This window comes from Macrotis lagotis, chromosome 1 (genome assembly GCF_037893015.1).
Source record: "Macrotis lagotis isolate mMagLag1 chromosome 1, bilby.v1.9.chrom.fasta, whole genome shotgun sequence".
Classification (NCBI taxonomy): domain Eukaryota; kingdom Metazoa; phylum Chordata; class Mammalia; order Peramelemorphia; family Peramelidae; genus Macrotis; species Macrotis lagotis.
In genome coordinates, this window is record NC_133658.1 from 292786660 (window position 1) to 292805382 (window position 18723).

The 18723-nt window shown below is 38.2% G+C and overlaps 1 protein-coding gene across 9 annotated transcripts in view; it reads right to left on the reverse strand.

Moving 5' to 3' along the window:
• ODF2 (outer dense fiber of sperm tails 2) overlaps positions 1 to 18723 on the reverse strand; it is a 47713-nt gene that overhangs the window by 12868 nt on the left and 16122 nt on the right. For 5 of the 9 annotated variants that reach the window (XM_074211030.1, XM_074211029.1, XM_074211027.1 and 2 more), the window contains exons 2-12: positions 17480 to 17570; positions 16089 to 16214; positions 14453 to 14626; positions 13348 to 13508; positions 12635 to 12764; positions 11683 to 11814; positions 9786 to 9857; positions 9183 to 9254; positions 8667 to 8783; positions 6692 to 6877; positions 5533 to 5642 (exon numbers count right to left, since the gene is read on the reverse strand). In XM_074211030.1, the coding sequence (XP_074067131.1) occupies positions 5533 to 5642; positions 6692 to 6877; positions 8667 to 8783; positions 9183 to 9254; positions 9786 to 9857; positions 11683 to 11814; positions 12635 to 12764; positions 13348 to 13508; positions 14453 to 14626; positions 16089 to 16214; positions 17480 to 17570 (1371 nt within the window). Of the gene's footprint in view, positions 1 to 5532; positions 5643 to 6691; positions 6878 to 8666; positions 8784 to 9182; positions 9255 to 9785; positions 9858 to 11682; positions 11815 to 12634; positions 12765 to 13347; positions 13509 to 14452; positions 14627 to 16088; positions 16215 to 16483; positions 16639 to 17479; positions 17571 to 18723 lie in introns of all 9 variants that reach the window. The other 4 variants (XM_074211028.1, XM_074211026.1, XM_074211033.1 and 1 more) reach the window with 2 other exon arrangements.

Sequence of the window (18723 nt, forward strand, 5' to 3'; positions counted from 1 at the left end):
AACTTTATAAAAATTAATGTTGAAAATTATCTTTACATATAATTGGAAAAATAAATTTAAAAATGATCTATATATTGCCTTTCTCACACTTTAATGAAGGACTCCCTCAATGAATGCATGCATTGATGCATAGAGCACTCTCATCAAGATTTTATAGAAAAGAAAAAGTAGAAGAAAAAGTATTTGGATTGGCAGTGGAGTTATCTTATTTTTTGGTAATCATACAATCAATTTTTTCTATTCTTTTGTAATAATATTTTGAAAACTGATCTTTGAACACTTAAAAAACTATATAATATCATCTTGGTGGTACAATGGTTAGAGTGCCAGGTCTGGAGTCAGGGAGCCCTGAGTTTAAATTCAGCCTCAGGCACTTAGAAGCTGTAATGTGACTCTGGGAAAGTCACTTAAGCCCTGTTTGCCTTAGTTTCTTCATCTTTAAAATGAGCTGGAAAAGGAAATGGCAAACCACTTCAGTAACTTTGCCAGGAAAATCCCAAATGGGGTCATGAAGAGTCACAAACAATTTAAATAAATGAATAGCAACAGCTGTTGTTTCTGAATGTATGTTTCTGTTGGTCAGTTCTCAGAGAGTCACTCCCCCAAATGTTATCCCAAATGTTATCTTAAATGTCCTTGACATAATTTATAATATAGCTGTCTCAACAGCTGCATTTTTAAGTTATTACATCTAAGGTGTTGTGGAGTCTAAATGTGATAATTATACTATGTGGATGAGAATAATATGCTAAAGAAATTCTCAGAGATTGCTCATTTCATATCTGTTTGTTATCACTTATCAAATACCATTTATAAATGTTCTCTGATATTTAAAATTAGCTCAGACTCACTCTGAGATCTCTGTGGGTTCATTTCCTTCCATTCTATGAAGTAATACTGCTCAGGATCATAAACTAGGAATGTGTCCAGAGGAAGGCAATGAGGATAGTTGGAGGGCCTTGAATTCCTATTAAATGAAGTTTAATTGAAGGAAACGGAGATATTTATAGCCCAGAAGGACAAGTATCTGAAGAGCCTAGACTTGTTCTGTCTGGTTGTAGAGGACAAAACCAGGAACAGTAGGAAAGTTGTAGACTGGCAAATTGAAGTCCGATATTAGGGGGAAAATCCCCTGTAACTAGAGCTGTCCAAAAACTGAGCTTCCTCAAGAAGAGATAGGTTACCTAGCATACTTATTCTTAAAAACAAGGACTAAATTGCCTTGTCAGCAATATTATAATGGGGATCCCTTTTCAGGTACGGGCTTGCACTAGGTGGCTGCTGAGGACCTTTCCAAGATCTGTGATTCCCATCTTTCAACTCTTTTATTCAACATCTGACAAAAATCTGTGACCTATTATTTCATTTAAGGCTTGCATCATTCTTCCATTTAGTAGTAATTTGAGTTTTCTAGTTAGTTACAGTGATGTCAGAATGGTTGTGATTTAGTTCCTGTCTGCTTTCTTTTGTCCAATGGTCATATAGACCATTTAGAGTAGCAAAAATAAATGTTTGGAGAAAGCATCTTTTGCCTCCTTATCTAGCACTCCAAAACAACTGCAAAGAATTGGGGCCATGCAGCACTGAGGGTTACTTAAATTTTATATTTCATGGATTGTCATGGCCCTTCCAAATTGATCACATAGTAGTCAGCCTTCTGGGGTCAATCTCTACACTTAGCTCCTTGGACAGCGGACATAATTGCTGCTAAAGTTTTTCTAAGCTCAGCTTAGTCTTATTAAGAATCTGGTCAGAGTTTAAACTTTGCTTGCACAGCTCTTAAGAATATTCTGAAAAAAAAAGATATTCTAGTCACCTCCATGTCACAAGGATATATTTAATGCAATTAATGGCTATATATGACTAGTATCATAGTATAATTTACAAGATATTTAATCTTCTTAGCCTTGTACAAAAGATATACCATCATTTCTTCAAATCTTCCCTTTTTTGTCACTGAAGACATCATTTATATTCCTCAGTAGATTAATAATTTTTGATTACTACTGTACACAGAACCTGTATTTTCAAATTTTTCTTTTAGCTATTATTGCATTGATGGTAGCACAATACAAGCTGGTACAATCTTTCTGGAAAGCAATGTTGCAAAATGTCACAACTATGAAATGAAATTGAACATACCCTTTGACTTTGTAATTCCATTGCCAAGACTATATACCAAATAAATATTTAAAAAGAAATTTGTAAAATACTCTTAGTAGTTATCAGTCAAGAACCAAAGACTCTCCAGAACCTTGGCTTATCCCCCTCTAAGGGGAGATAATCTACTCAATACTGGAACCACAATGGGACAGAACTGATTTGACCAATAATTAAGAGGATGAAGTCATAACCCTAGCCACCTGTCCCCACCATTGACCTTAACCAGCCATGACTTAGGACTCCAATCATTAGGCAGATCAGCATGTATTTGCATTTGCCTTGCCATGGTAAATTCATCCATTACCTCACCCCACCCCCCCAACAACTCTTCAAACTCTTGCTCAAGAAATAAATCAATAGGCCTATAACTACTGTAGAGGGTGTGGTGTGACAAGTTTTTCTATGGCTACCCTCAAAATTCTTGACATTCAGAGTTACAAGTTCTCTTATCTAGGTACTGCTCTCTGGATGGTAGATTCCATCCCTCCCTGCAACATTAGTTCTCATGCTTTTCTTCCCTGCAACTTTGAAAAATTGACTCCACCAGGAAGGCACTTTCCTAACATATACTAACTTCTACTACTTTTGCCTAAACTTGAATCATAACCCCCCCTTCCATTGCCAATATTTGTTTTCCTTTAATCATTTCATCTTTTCTTTTACTCTAATTTTCAAACTATCCTTATCCACTGGTTTCTTCTCTATTCCAAAATTGTCTATTGTCTAGCTCTCCCCAAGTCTTTTTTTTTTTTTAGGTTTTTGCAAGGCAAACGGGGTTAAGTGGCTTGCCCAAGGCCACACAGCTAGGTAATTATTAAGTATCTGAGACCAGATTTGAACCCAGGTACTCCTGACTCCAGGGTCTGTGCTTTATCCACTAGGCCACCTAGCTGCCCTTCTCCCCAAGTCTTAAAAAACTTTCACATGGTCTGACCACCCCAAACCGCCTCGAGGTATATCATCACAATCAAAATTCTGGGGGGAGGGATAAAAAAAGACATGTGTGTTTTTCCCCCTTTTCACCTCCCTCTTTCACTTCAGAATACTTTGAAATTTGGCTTCTAACTTCAATCACCTAAAACTTTTTTCTCCAAGTTACCAAAGATCTATTTGTACGCTGCCAAATCCAATGCCTTTTTCTCATTTCATACCCTTGACTCTCCCTATAGCAGTTGCTACTGTTGATCAGTCCTCTCCTCCTAAATACTGTCCTGAATGTGTCTGACTTTTTCTGGTACTCCTACAATTTTAGATGTTCTTTCTTCTCAGTCTCTGCTGGATCATCATCCTTGTTCTGTTCCTTATATGCAATTGTTCCCTAGGTTCTGTACTAGGCCCTCATCTCTTCTCTCTGTACTCGCTTTCTTAGTGATGTCATCTGTTCCCTTGTATTTAAACTACCACTTCCACACAGAGGACTCCTAGATCTTTTTTATTCAGTCCCAGGCTCTCTCGTGAATTCCAGTCCCTCATCATCAACTGCCCACTGGATAGCTCCAACTAGTTGTCCCATAGACAACTGTAATTTAACATGTCTAAAACAAAACATTATTTTTCTCCCCTATATAACATACCCCTCTCCCAATTTATTATTCGAGTCACTCAAATGTATTCTTTTAGTTTATAACCTCGAAGTCCATCTCCAACTCCTCCCTATTTCCAAAATTTATTAAATTTTTAAAATTATATATGGTTTAGGCCTTCACCTCTCACCTGGACAATATTGCAATAGTATCTTCATGAGTCTCCCAGGCTACATAATCAATATTCCTGAAATACAATTCTAATTGTATGATGCCCCTACTCAAAAAACTCCACTGGAAGGTTTCCCCTTGCCTCCAGAATAAAACACATTCCAGGGCTGAATCCTTTAGCCTACCTTTATAGGGTTATTGTACATTATAATTTTCCTTTCTTTCACAAACTCTTATGTTCCAGGCAAACTGGTCTGCTTGGTATATCCTGCACACAATATTCTACTATCCATCTCTAAGCTTTTGTAAGACTCTCCTCAGGCACAGAATGCACTCCCTTCACCTCTTTCTCTGAAAACTTCTGGCTCCCTTCAAATGTTCAGCTAAACTGTTACTTTCTAAAGAGAGCTTATGCTAATCTTCCAGCACATTCCTTCCTCAAACGTTAATTTATTTCCCATGCACAGTTTATTTCCTCTAACAGAACATGAATTCCTTGAGTATCAGGATGGTTTCATTTTTGTCTCTGTATTCCGAGTATTCAATGCCTGATCTAATCAGATTCTTAATACTTGCTGAATTACTTGAACTTAAGATAGTTAGAATATTAAAAAAACTAACTGTAATGTTCAATGATTAAGGAATGATTGAACAGAGTACCATAAACTATGATACAAGAGACAACTATAACTGCCATAACGTTAACACAAAATACTCATCTAAAAACAGCATAAAATCCATATGAAATCATGAAACTATACATGTTATTCAGATGAGCATAAGGATAAGGAGAGGTTACATTATGAGTTGCCCTTAATGTTTTTAAATTTTATTTTTAATCAATCAATAAAATATTCTATTATGTCAGAACTATGCTAGACAGTAGAAATACAAAGAAAAAGTTAAATATGTTAACTTAAAAATCAAATTCTGCCTGCAATATAAGCAAAATAATTACATGTTGCCTGGGTCACTTGACTAAACTAACCTAAATACCCTCAGTAACAGTATATGCTGGCTAAAAGCCAGGCTCATCTTTTCTTTATGTCTCTACATTAACACTTTGCCCCAAAAGCCAGAGAACTGAGTGGTTATAGGCACAATCTCATGCTAATGTCCATTCAGAACTAGAAACCTAAGACCCTATAAGGACAGGACCTAGACGTGTGTCACATGCTCCCATCACAGGTAAAGGTCTATTAAAGAATATTTTGATCAAGTGGCAGCAGCAGCAGCAGAGAAACTATGGACGGACAGTGACTTCTCTTTCTTTTCTGTGCACTCTGTGTTCCATACTGCTATTCTACTAGTCCATAGCTCAGTTTTTCAGGTCCAAATTTTTATTGTTCCTTATTGCCAAATGTTTATCGTTCCTATTGCTAAATACTTGGCTAGTAATATAATTTCAGAATCAAAAAACATATATCAAAAAGCCAAGTTTCTTATCTGAGTCAGGGAATCTGAATAAAAGAGCCATTCTAAGGAATCCAGTCAAACCAATCAATCTTAAAATTCAAGAGGCCACAAAAAATCCCCCTCCCCCAGCCCACCATTCATGGCTTCTTTGCTATCATCTATCTATATGTAACAGTGAAAACTGAGAATTTTTTAATGCCTAAAAACTTTCCCAAGCTCAACAGCCCCCCAAGGTCTCTGCCCAAACCCAAGACCTTACTCATTTAACACAATGATCTCCAGCTCTAGGTCTCCCTTGTCTTTCACCACCTGGTTGTAGCGGCTTCTCCAGGATTCCAGGGTAGAGAGGGCTTCAGCAACATACAGATCCTGGGGACACCAGGAAAGGGACAAAACAGACTCATCAAACCAAGGTATTAGGAATACTGATCTTGGCATAAAGGTAAGAGATCTTCAGATTTTCAATCTAGCAGAGAAACTGTGAGGCCAGGTCTAACTTCTACAAAGCATTTTGAAAATTCAAAATAAAGCGGACAATAATGTTAGATCCTAAAATCTGAAACTGTGTAAAAGCTAAAAAATTATTACTCCCAAATTACAAGTGACCACACTATTATTTAAGCTTATAAAGCCCTTCTTACACAGTTACCCTGAACCACGGAATTTTTGCAGTTTTCCTACAAAATGCTCAAAAGTTGATGACCACTCTTTATCAGTACCATCTTGGAAAGTGGTGGGGATAGTTAAAACATTTTACAAATTGGAAAACTTAAATGCAAAGTATCTAGTGATTTATTAAAGTTATGTTCCTTTATAAGACCCTTCTTTCAAAGTTTAATGGTCATTACAAACAGTAACCAAATTAGGACAAGTAAGGTGGATAAATTAATAGCCTGTAGCTCCTTCTAACTGGACAACACTGTTTTAGAAGCCTCAGTGTCCTTTTTAATGTTCCCAGGGAACCTTTGTCAATCCTCTTATACTTTCACTACCCTACAGTTTTCCTGTTTTATAAACTATCCCTAATTACTTTCTTGGCATGCAATTTTTATCATGCAATTTTTATTCACCCTAAGTCCAATATGACTGGATCCATCAATCTAACCCAATAAACTGCCCTTCTTAGGAAGATAATGGGGCACAAGTCATTCTCTCCAGGGTCAAACCTGGATGAGAGGTTGAGAAGGACAAGGGCTAAAGCACTGGTCTCAAAGTAAAGGGTTCTGTGCTGGCATGCAACCTCAGAGCCTGATTGGCTTGCTGGGTGACCTTAGGTATAAACTGCTTAGCCTCTCAGAGCCAGAGTTTCCTCATCTGTAAAATGGACACTATTACCTTTCTTTTCAAAGGGTCACTGTGAGACAGTCATTGGGATGAATGTGAGTTCTCTTCGATCATCCCTCTCCTGACTCAGTTACCTTGTCTGCAAGCTGGACATGCAGTTGTTCAGCATACTCTTCACTCCGTTCTGCCCTCTCCTGCTGGGCTCGGATGGCTTTCTTCAAGGCTTCTTTATCCCGGTCACCTTTCTGCTTGAGGTCCTTCAGCTGTTCCATAATGGCCTCCATTTCAGCCTTATGCTGAGAACCACTGCGCTCCAAATTCTGAATACAGGAATGAAGAATAAGGCTTAATGAGCACTGATGCATAAATAATTGCTTATCACTCCCCCAAAAGAAATTTAAGTTTCTTTCAATCCCTAGGATCTTATGAACAACTTGGGTGACCACTAGGTGGTGGGAAGGGAGGAGGGGCAGAAGAACTCAGAAGAAAGGCTGCTATCAGGCAGCTTCCTAATCTGGTATATATTACCACCCAATAGCCCTTAAGGTATGATAAATTCCTTGCCAGGGAAAACATACCTGCTTCCTTTTAACAGGTAATGATAAAACCCAGTACATTCCTCATTTAGCCTTTCCTGTAAGGAAGTTCAGGGCTACATTCAATACCCAACTGCTACAATGAATTTACCTTAGAAGCCTGGTACCAGCTACTATCTGCTTCTTTTTAGGGGATTGCAGTTTGTTTTGATATTCATCCGGTTCTTCCATTCATTAAAGTCCTACTTCAATTTCTCTAGCAGAGTGTAAATTAAACAGCTCATGCCAGGCTGGAAAGGCTTTAATATGGGTCAGAGTTCCAAGCTGTATATTATGGTCTACCAGGACTAGCATAGCTAAGTTTAGAGACCTGTCACCAAGTTAGTAGACTTATTCATTTTTTTCTGCTACAACATTCAAAGACTATCTAAGTGGTAGAAAGGCTGTAAATTGCATTGGTAGAAAATATATACACCAAAGAAACCATAGATCATTGAATTATTGAACTTAAGTTTATTTGAAATTGCAAAATATTTTTTAAATATTTTTAACCTTAAACGTCTCTTAGAAGCAGAAAAGATATAACAAAAGTACATGAACTATAACTAGTCCAAAAGGTAATGATAAAACACCAAGGGAATGATCAGGCAAAATTGATATGGACACAAATTGCCCATTTAGTGGTTGCCTGAGATTTCTGGACAAGGGGAAGCCAGAGTGCTCTGCATCAGGGTGAGATGAGCAGAACCAGAAAAAACATGGTATGCCCTAACAGCAACATGGGGGCAATGATCAACTTTGATGGACTCGCTCACTCCATCAGTGCAACAATCAGGGACAATTTGGGGCTGTCTGCAATGGAGAATACCATCGATATCCAGAGAAAGAAATGTGGAGTTTGAACAAAGACCAAGGACTATTACCTTTAATTTAGAAAAAAGAAAAAACTGATCTTATTGTCCGATCTTGCTATCTCTTATACTTTATGTTTCTTCCTTAAGGATATGATTTCTCTCTCATCACATTCAATTTGGATCAATGTATACCATGGAAACAATGTAAAGACTGGCAAATTGCATTCTGTGGGGGGTGGGGGGAGGGAAGTAAGATTAGGGAAAAAATTGTAAAACTCAAAATAAATAAAATCTTTATAATCCAAGAAAAAAAAAAGAGTGCTCTGCATCCCAGGATAATAATAACTTGAGAGCTAGACTGGATACTGAAGGTCAATAAGAGCAACCCACGTATTTTGCAGATGAGGAAATTGAGGTCCAGGAAAGATAAATGACATGCCCAGGTTCACAGAAGATCAAAGCAAGATTCAAACTCAGGTTCTCTGACAACAGAGCAAGTATGCTTTGTACTCACCCTTATCAGCACATCATCTGCCTAGGTACGTGAAAGATACAACATACAATCACAGTCATGATGCACTGTAGGGTCATAGCTATGTACACTGACTGTACATTCCTCGGGTTGGTCTCCTTATCTGTCCCTACTACAGAATACTAGACATGCTATCATGAAAAATGGAATTAATTCCATGGAACTCAGAACTCTGAAGGGATAGTACCTTTATCTGGATGACAAGACGACTGTTCTCTGCTTCTTTAGACCGCAATTGTGTCTGTAAATGCCCTCGCATGGATTCCATAGTCTTGGAGAGTTCAGATGCTGTCTTAGCTTGAGCCTGCAGACGGATCATGTCAGAAGAGTTCCTTTTCCTTATGGACACACAGGTCCCTCACACTGATGACAACCACAAGCTGAATGTCTAGGTTCTATCCAAAGGGCTGCTCAAATTTTATAAAGCTGTCAAAACATTGACTATCGATTTCTGATGGTCTGTATTTTTAGATGTTATTTGTTTTCAAGGACAGAGCTAAAGGAAACCCTGTGGAGAATTCCAAATCTGGGAAAAATATTAAGAATGTTCACTGGTAAAACAAAATGGAGGGCCTGGGAGTCTAGAAAGCAAGAAAGTCCAAAAAAATAAATGAAGATCTAGGATACCAATTTCAGAACAATTTCCTATTTCAAACTCTTTCTAAATAGTAAAAAAAAAATAAGGAGTAGAGAAATAAATTACCTTTTCACACTGAATTTCTTGTAACAGCTCTTCTACTTCCTTGTCTTTATCTTGAAGCAATAGCAGCAGACGCTAGAAGAGAACACAAAACTCAGTTTCCCCTGGGGAAGGGTAGTCACTCAAGTTCCAGGGCAGGCTGTTATACCTCTATACTTCTGGTGGCAAGAAGGGAGCATGTGCAAGGCTTGGGACTCATCATGTGGTCACTGGGACCTGGAAGTTAGGTTGACCCAGGCCACATAGTCCTAACCACAACCCACACAGTTGAAATTAATGAGGTATATGTTTTCTGGAGGTTGCAGAGCAAATATTCTGAATAAAATGTGCCTGATTCTAGGAAAGAGCCAATGTATTTTTGAACTCCCCAGAAATGGGACCCTTGATGACACTATGTCAAAATAAACCCTTCTTATATTGCCATAAATAGTTACTTATACATTTTACAAAGCAAATTATGGCTCAGAAAGGCTAAGAAAATCTTTATTTACTAATAAACACTGAGGCTGCTCAGGACTCCATCTGCATGGACTCAGTGCCCTGAATTCCCCAAGAAAAAACCCTTTTTACCATTTGAACAAGATGAAGAAGGTAGTTTTACATTACCGCTTTTTCTGAGTCAGCTTCGGCTAGTCGTTTTAATAGGTTTCCTTGTTGCTCCATCAGCTTTTCTGAATCCTTCAAAGACAATCAAACTATCAAGGATATCATAAAAGCAACCTCCCCCCCACCCACCTACCTATCCCACCTCCTCTATTCCCTGAATAAAGAGAAAGGCCTCATAATATTTTCCTGCCCCTACATTCCATCCCCAAGGAAAATAGCATGCCAGATAACAAAAGCGAAGGTTAGTTATATTACTAATACTCCTTATGAACATAATTCAATTCTCTTTTTCAAGAGAAGCCAGAGAATGTCATCAAGTCATGAATCCAGGTCAAGAGTCAGAGAACCAAAAATCTGAATTTTTTCCTTCCCTCTTCTATTTTCTTTGATTTGAGACCAAAAGTGGAGGAGAAAAACAATAATTCCTTTTGCTATGTTTTAATAACCAACCTATCAAGAACTTAACTTACCAACACTATATATTATGAATTTAGAGAAATATGGGGAAACTTGAATGAACTAATATAGGATAAAAAAATGCAGATCTAGAAAAACAATACATACAATAACTATAATAATATAAATAAAAATCCCTGAAAGAAATTAAACTTGACCACTTTTTTCCTCTTCAGAGAAATAGATACAAGGGTTGAGTATCATAAATTCTATAAAAACAGTCACTGTTAATAGTTGGTTTTGTTTAACTGTTTTTCTTTGTTATAATAAAAATTTCATAGAGGATAGAAGGGAATCAATACCAGGAAATTCTTTTGAAATAAAAAAAACCAGGGGCAGCTAGGTGGCGCAGCGATAGAGCACTGGCCCTGGAGTGAGAAGTGCCTGAGTTCAAATCTGACCTCAGACACTTAATAATCACCTAGTTGTGTGGCCTTGGGCAAGCCATTTAACCCCATTTGCCTGGCAAGAACTAAAAAAAAATAAAATTAAATTAAAAAAAACCCCAAAAGATTATCAAATAAAACTTTAACATGCTTGAAAAGGGGAAAAACTTACTTATCACTTGACTCTCTTCTCTAGGAGTATATTTTATTTAATTAAATGATTTAACTACTCATCTCAGTGAACCTCACCCCCCCCCCCCCATTCTCTTAACTGTCAGTAAAGGGCAAAGACCATAGAATCACATCATCAAACTTGTATGGCCCTTGGATCTAGTCTAATCCTTTTATTTTTACAATGAATAGTAAAATAATTTAAATAATAGTAGCACATTAATGAACAGCAAAGCAATTAAGGTCTAGAGAAGTAAAAAATGTTACTGAGAGAGATGGGAATAGGACTCAATAAGACTCAGATTATTTATGCTTACAATTCAAGTGTTCTTTCCACTCTTAACACCTTCGAATCTTTATTAGATATTAGTTTTAATTCTTTTTTATTTTACTTTATTTTTTTTTTTAGGTTTTTGCAAGGCAAATAGGGTTAAGTGGCTTGCCCAAGGCCACACAGCTAGGTAATTATTAAGTGTCTGAGACTGGATTTGAACCCAGGTACTCCTGACTCCAAGGCTGGTGCTTTATCCACTATGCCACTTAGCTGCCCCAGTTTTAATTCTTTAAAGAACAAAATCAAACAACTATAGCTGTCCAACAATGGAATAAGGGGACCTCAGTGCAATGAGTTCCTTCTAATGGAAGCAAAGACTGAAAGATCTTTTATTTGGGATCTTTTAGAGGGAATTCCCGCAAAGGTAGGTTAGTTTAGATAATACTAAGGTCTCTTTAAATTCTGAGATTCTATAATTTCATGTTTTAAAAACTTAGAAAAGTGGAGAATAAGAATCCAATATTAGAACAAATTGTACATAGAAAATAAGACTTTTCACAAAAACAAAAGTGACACAGACAATGGCTCAGTAAGGAAGGCCCAGGATTACCTCTTTAGAATGTTGCTCCTTCAGCAAATCTCTGAGAGTACGATTGGTCTCTTCAAAAGTACTCAGCTTCTGGAGGAGAAGTTCCTTTTGCCGGGTCAGTGTATTGATGTCAGTGCAAGTCATGTGCTTCTCCTAGAAATCAATAAAGCAACCAAAAGAATTTGTTATTGAATGCCGACTATATAAGTGGCTGGCACTGTGTTCAGTATATTATAGGTGGTACAAAGAAATTAAAAGATAGTGATCCCCCTATTTTTATTTTTTATTTAGTTTTTCTTTTAGGTTTTTTTTTTTTTCCGCAAGGCAAATGGGGTTAAGTGGCTTGCCCAAGACCACACAGCTAGGTAATTATTAAGTGTCTGAGACCGGATTTGTACCCAGGTATTCCTGACTCCAGGGCCGGTGCTTTATCCACTGCACCACCTAGCCGCCCCTGATCCCCCTATTTTTAAGGAGCCTAAGTCTAGCTGTATAATATAAGATACAGTCGCAATTAATCAAAACAAGGGAAAGATAGTATATGATAATAGCATTACATAGGAATTAAAAGATGGGAGTGCTCAAGGAGTATTTACAAAAGGAGATAGGACTTATCAGGACCTTAAACTATAACCAGGATTTGAAAGTACAGAGAGAAAAAAGTAAAACCACTTTGTGGTCTTACATTTCTTGGATATCTATCTACAACATGCCTTGGTATCTCCTATGACCCAGGTGATAGTACTGGTTTTCTCTGGATTCACCAGTAATGAATTAATTCTTCCAGATAACTGAGAATAGGAGAGGCAGTTGGAAGAAATAAATTATACACTCAACCCAGAATAATTTGGCAAAGCCTTGGACCCTAGGGTTCTTTAACTAGTTGAAAGGAATGGTAAGGTACCAAATGATAAAGCATCAAAGACATCTTCAGAATGGTGAAGAGGGTACTATTCACTCTTGTACTACTTACCGATTTCAGTTTCCCAATTGTGTCCTTAAGTGCCATTACTTGCTTGGCAGCGGCTGCTCCATCCATCTCTGCTTCCACGAGCTTAGACATGAGACATTCTTTTTCCTGTTGCAAATGCCTTTTCTGTAGCCTGTAAATACATTTTGGTTCTTTGAGTCATCATTCATCAAGTCTGCCTCCAACATAAAGGTCTTCCCTTTTAACTACAAAGCTCTAAGGATTTCCCCTATCACCATGGTGCTTTCTAGCATCAACAATCAGGGATTATTACACTATTCCTAGGAAATGAGGAAAAACTGAGGTCCCAGAAACCCATGTGGCTTTTCTTGGCTAAGGTGGGGGCTAAAGTAAGGGAAGGGTAAATTTGTTGGGAGAGGAAGGGGCAGGAAAGGAAATTTAATGCCATTGTTCTTGCCTTTTTAATGACTATTTCCTCTCTCTGGGTCACTTCTTCCAGAAAAGTACAATGGGATTGGAGGGAGGGAGTATGGCAAAAGGGAGAAAGCGTGGGTGTACAAGGTACATATCACTGAATGGGCTTAACCTTTGGAAAAGGTACAAAAGGGAAAGGCCACCCAGTGGAAAAATGTGCTATAAGAAGCAACACCTCCAGGTAAGACATTTCTGATAACAAAAAATAAAATCTACAGATACCTCTAAAAGTAGGGCGAGAGTATTAGGGTAGGATGAGAATGGGAGAAAAACTGCTTTACACTGTAAAATCCTTTTCCTCCTTGATACGCTCAATATTTTGCCGAAGCATGGTGTTCTCATGCTCAGTCTCTGCCAGCTCGTGGGCCACCTCCTCCAGTTCTTCCTTCCGCTCCTCTAGGAACCGTTTTGCCATCTGGCGCTCCCCTTTCTGCATCTTTACCTAAAGAAGGGATCACAAATATAGTTCAAATGGCCCAAGAAGCAAAAAGATTTTTCATCCGAGGGACCTCTCTCCTCAAGAGGTAGGGAAACAGAGGGGAGTTGATAAAGAAGGCAGTGATGAGGAGAGACTAGCAAGGACTTTCTGTAGACTGGAGATGCCAAGGAGTAGGGCTGTCTCTAGGGGGTGTACAGAGCCCAAGGCATCAAATCATATTGTGTGGAGGGCCCCTCTTTAACATTTTTACACAGGTAAAATCTGATTAAAATGAACAAAGGCAGCCTTCAAGAAGAGGGGGAGGGGAGGATATGTCACAAAAGGGCAACATGCAATCTGAGGGGTGTGTATGGAGACAGGGAGGGGGACTGTTGCCAGGCAGTTAGTTGGGGGTGGGGTGGGGGTGGGGGTGGGGAGACTGAGGGAGTTAGATGCTTATATGTACATCAGTGCATTCAGGAGTATTTGTTTTAGCACCAGCTGATGAAGATACTCCTTTCTCCTAATGCTTCCCTGATAAGTCTAGTGACTGGTTGCCATAAGAACACAGGAACCCAACCATCCCCCCAAAAAGATGCAGAACCACAATCATTCCAATTTGCCAAACAACAGAGAGAGAGCTCTGCTAAGGATTGGGGGAAGGGGATTGAAGGGGGAAAGGGTATCTATGTTTGGCAATGGAGCTTCCCTAGCCATGTTTATGGTAAAAACCACTCCCCCTCACCCATCCTCCCAGTCTGACTGTTCTAAATTAGCATCCAGACTAGACAATCCTATTCTCTATTAGAACAGATAACAATATTAATTCTATTCCTAGGACCAAATGTCTTGTGGGTACTATGGGGGAAAAAGGCTACAGAAATCTCCCCCAAGTTCATCATCTTCATACTTCCTCTGCCTGGCTGCTAATTCCCCTTACCACCCCTCCTAGCTCATCATAGGCATACCTCTGATTTAAGACAACCAGCTGAATTTATTAAACTGTCAATTTTCTTATCATAACGGTTCGACTTGCAGTGACCACCAGAATCTTCATCCTCTGTAGAGAGGTCACTTAATCGCATCACTGAAACCAGTTTTTCTGAAGATGGTGGAGATATCTCTATACAATGAGGTGAACTCTGACACAAAGATAACATTACCATCAGGGCAAGACTTTACAAACCTTAAGTCAAAAAGCATTGGAGATAGGGGTGGGGTATAGGGTAAATCAACCAACTAAAGAATACACACAGTGAGAGCCAGGACTCCTGAATTCTGTTTGCATCTCTCTCCTCCCTATCCCCCCCTTCTCCAAACAGTTCAGAAAATATCTAGAACCAAACCCTTCCCCATCTTTGGTTCTCTGTTTCCTGATCTGTAAAATGGAGAGAACAAATCTGGCCCAAGTCTCACAGGGATATAGACACACACTGTGAGATAAATCCTTTAAAGACACATAAAGTAGTATGAATGACCGGACCAGGTGGTCAAAAAGGAAAAAAACTAACTAAGCAAGCACACAGAACTTGAGAAGTTTAAGAAACCTTAGAAATCAACTAGATAGCACAACTTTATTTTACATATGAGGAAACTGAGGCCTGGAGAGGCTAAATTACTTTCCTAAGGTTACATAGCTCGTTAGCTGACAGAGTTGGGACTCGTATCCAAACCTCCTGACTGCCCAGCTAGTCAGTGCTCATTATACTCTAATATGTAAGAGACTAAAAAGCAGCTAATCTGACATGCAATGTTGATGTGATCCTGAACACACACAAAAAGGGAGAATTCATTTTAATGTTTGCATGTCTCCTAAAGATCACTAAATTTAGGACATGGTATTTTGCACATATTGATTGATTCACTGTTTCATTTTACTCCCCAGAATTCTATTCTCTCTCTCTCTCTCTCTCTCTCTCTCTCTCTCTCTCTCTCTCTCTCTCTCTCAAAAGTAACATAACACTGCTGCTAGGAAGAAACTGGCTTCCTAAGACAGGGGAAATTAAAATAAAGTGCCTATGATTACAAAGTAATGAGACTGATCTTTTACTAATCAGAGCAGAGCATATACATCTAAATCAGTTCTATCTCTAATTATAGTCACAATGGGAAGGAATTTATTTTCATGAGATTAACATTACTCAAAAAATTTTAGAAATTCCTCTTTAAAAACTGCTTTCAGAGTACACAGCATACTTTGTTCAGTGATCTCAATGATCAATTTTTATAGTTTTAAGAATCTATTTGATTATTTAGAACATTTGGAACTAAGGTCTTCGAATATACATAAAACTAGTTGTGGCTATAAAATAATGAATTTTTTCTAGCCTTGTTCACAACCTGCTTCTGAAGGTCACTGCCAAAGAGGAATTCAGCAAATATGACCTGAGAATTGAAGCATCTTGATTTGAAGTTCTCATTTGCTTAAATAAAATCATCAATCTTATTTATATCTTATAAATTAGAATAGTTAAACAGAATTTCTCATGGGAAAATAAACTATGTGAGTCCTACTTATCCATTACAGTTTAGGGATAACCTAAACTCAAAGTTTTTCAAGGACATTCAAACCAATGAAAAAGTAGGAAAATGGAATGCTAATACCTCCCATTTGCAGCCTACATGCCGACCAGATGCTTTGCCAGGGGGCATCCAAGGGACTTTAGTTTTCACTCGAACACTCCTCCGGACATTCACTGTATCCCCTCTCATACCACGTCTATGCGACTTCTGTTAAAAGTGTACACACAAATTTATGGAATGGATATGATCATGATAATAAAGGCAGCAACCCCTGCAAACACTTATCGTGGTACTTTGCTAAGAAACGACCTTGCATGAAGATGCTGCTGCTGACTTCTAGATGAAGATTACTTTCTTTTCCTGGCCATTTGGAGTAAAGATTAAGTCAAAACAAAGCAAGAGAGGTGAGTGATGTCTAGGCCCTGGTGCTGGCCCTGGTCCGCAGCCTTCATTCGCCCCAATTGGCATGCTCCTACCTGGCTCTTGGCCGGTGTTGGTTTCGGGATCTTTTTTATGTGGACGTGGACAGGAGTGTTCTCATCCACGTGAACATGTAAGGGGGGAGTTGAAGAGCGGTTCTTCATCATTCTCTTCTGTCGGGCAGGGGAGGGCAACACAATAAAAGGTTGATCTGCAGATAAGTAAACTAGGCATGAAAAAGAGAGCTCACTGCTTGGGGGAGAGGTCTGCTGAAAGCTTAGCCACTGGGCCCACATAGCACAGCCACCACCTACATGCACATGCATCTGCCATAGACCACATTCATGTGTCATGAACCAAGATTTGAGCTTCCATGCAAGAGGTAAACTTAAATTTACTTCAGATGAATCCCCTGGTAGACAAAGTTAAGGACTGCCTCAGTAGAGAGAGTCTGCCAAAAATCACCATTTCCCTTTGACCACAGCAGTGTCCAGGCCCCAGGATCTTTGAATTTGAGTTTCCACTTTACCTATGATCTTAAAAACTCTGTAATCTACCATATCAAAATAGGAGGTCTAATTTGAACTCTATTATCATAATTTGAATATCCCAGGCTTAAAGGCCCTGGGTCTAAAAGTTTTGACCAAGGTCCAAAAGAGGTCAGCAAGCAAATGAAAACTTTTAGAAATACAATGTCCCATAATATTAGTACTATAATACCCAAGTCTATTAATCTTATGTTTTAAAGTGAATCAGGTTTTTGGCACTAGTTAAAGATGTGAAGGTATGCAAGAATTTTGCAGATAAATGAAAATTTTTAGTTTTCTTTTTTGTTAATATATTTGCAAAGCTGACCAAAAGCAATCTGGAATTAGTTTCTAAGCCCAGTTAGTCACTCTTGGTACCAAACAAAATCACCCCGTGCAAAAGATCACATTAAGAGAGACAAGAATATGATTTTAAAGAGTGCTTCACCAACTTTAAAAGGCTTGCAAGCTCCACTAATGCAAAAGCTGTCAAAAAAAGCCCTTACCCCATGTCCCCTCACATACCGTAACTGTTACGCTGGGAGCTCCACAAGGTGTTCGTAAGACCTTTTTCTGTGTGACAGTCGTTATGCCGCTTTTCCCGCAAGATGGAAACCTGCTCATGGGCACAAGAATTAAATTATGAATGTCTTCCACTTCTGTTCTCCCATAGTTACTCACATGACATTGGCTAAATAACTATTTTCTCAAATTGGAACACTAATTTTATTAACATTTTCTACTAGTGACAAAACATTAGTAAATATGATGACAATTTGAGTGGGCCATCATTAGTATTTCTGACTTTCTAAGCTGGTACCTTCATTACTTTTAGCATGACATTACTCTGAAAAAGCACATTTATTATCTCACTTCATATAAAATCAACACTGAGCAGACAGGAAGGAAGGCAATACATCTTAACTAGCATAGTATGTGAAAGATGAATATAGTCAACAGCAAATATTCTAAATCTTGCTCTTTGTAATAAAAACAGATTTAAGAGTTTGAGAGATCTTGGGAGTACTGAGAAATAATCTTCACGAAGAATTTCTACTTTGTTTTCTTAAGTACTCAAAGCAAAAAACTGCTTTTTTTTAAAGCCAACCATGTTTAGAACGGTAAGTCTTGCCCCATGTTCCCACCACATACCGTAACTGTTCCTCTAGGAGATCCACAAGATAGTTCGCAAGACCTTTTTCTGTGTGGCAAAAGACTTATCAAATGCAGAACTCTTTTGCCATAGATTTTAAAAATGTAGATTTCAACAAAACAAGGGTATTATATTTAATTTTTTGTGGGAAAGAAATCGGGGGTAGAAAGGGACTTGAAAAGATCATTTTGCCCATCTCTTGGTGAGGCCATCACTACTTTTAGACAGAATCAAATCTAACTTGTTCCTGACAGATTCAATTGAACAAATATTTATTGAGGATCCACCATGTTCTAGACAGTATATTAGGTACTAAGCATGAATTGAACTGTTGATTAACCAATTTTAATTATCTAGTTTCAATTCCAAGGGATATCTTACATTAAGAACATCCCATCCATCATTAGTTTACTTAAGTTTCCTCAAAAATTCCCCTAGTTTTTGTTGAATTAGAGCAAATCAGAGTATTTTACTCTTTCAGCTTTCCCTTTCCCTTTTACTTTAGAATTCCCCCTAAAGTCATCTCATCATGTAAAGAATACACTGAGGCCTAAACTCCTAGGCTAACCTATCATAGCTACTAAGTATATAGTAGTATTAAGTCTGGCAAAGGAAT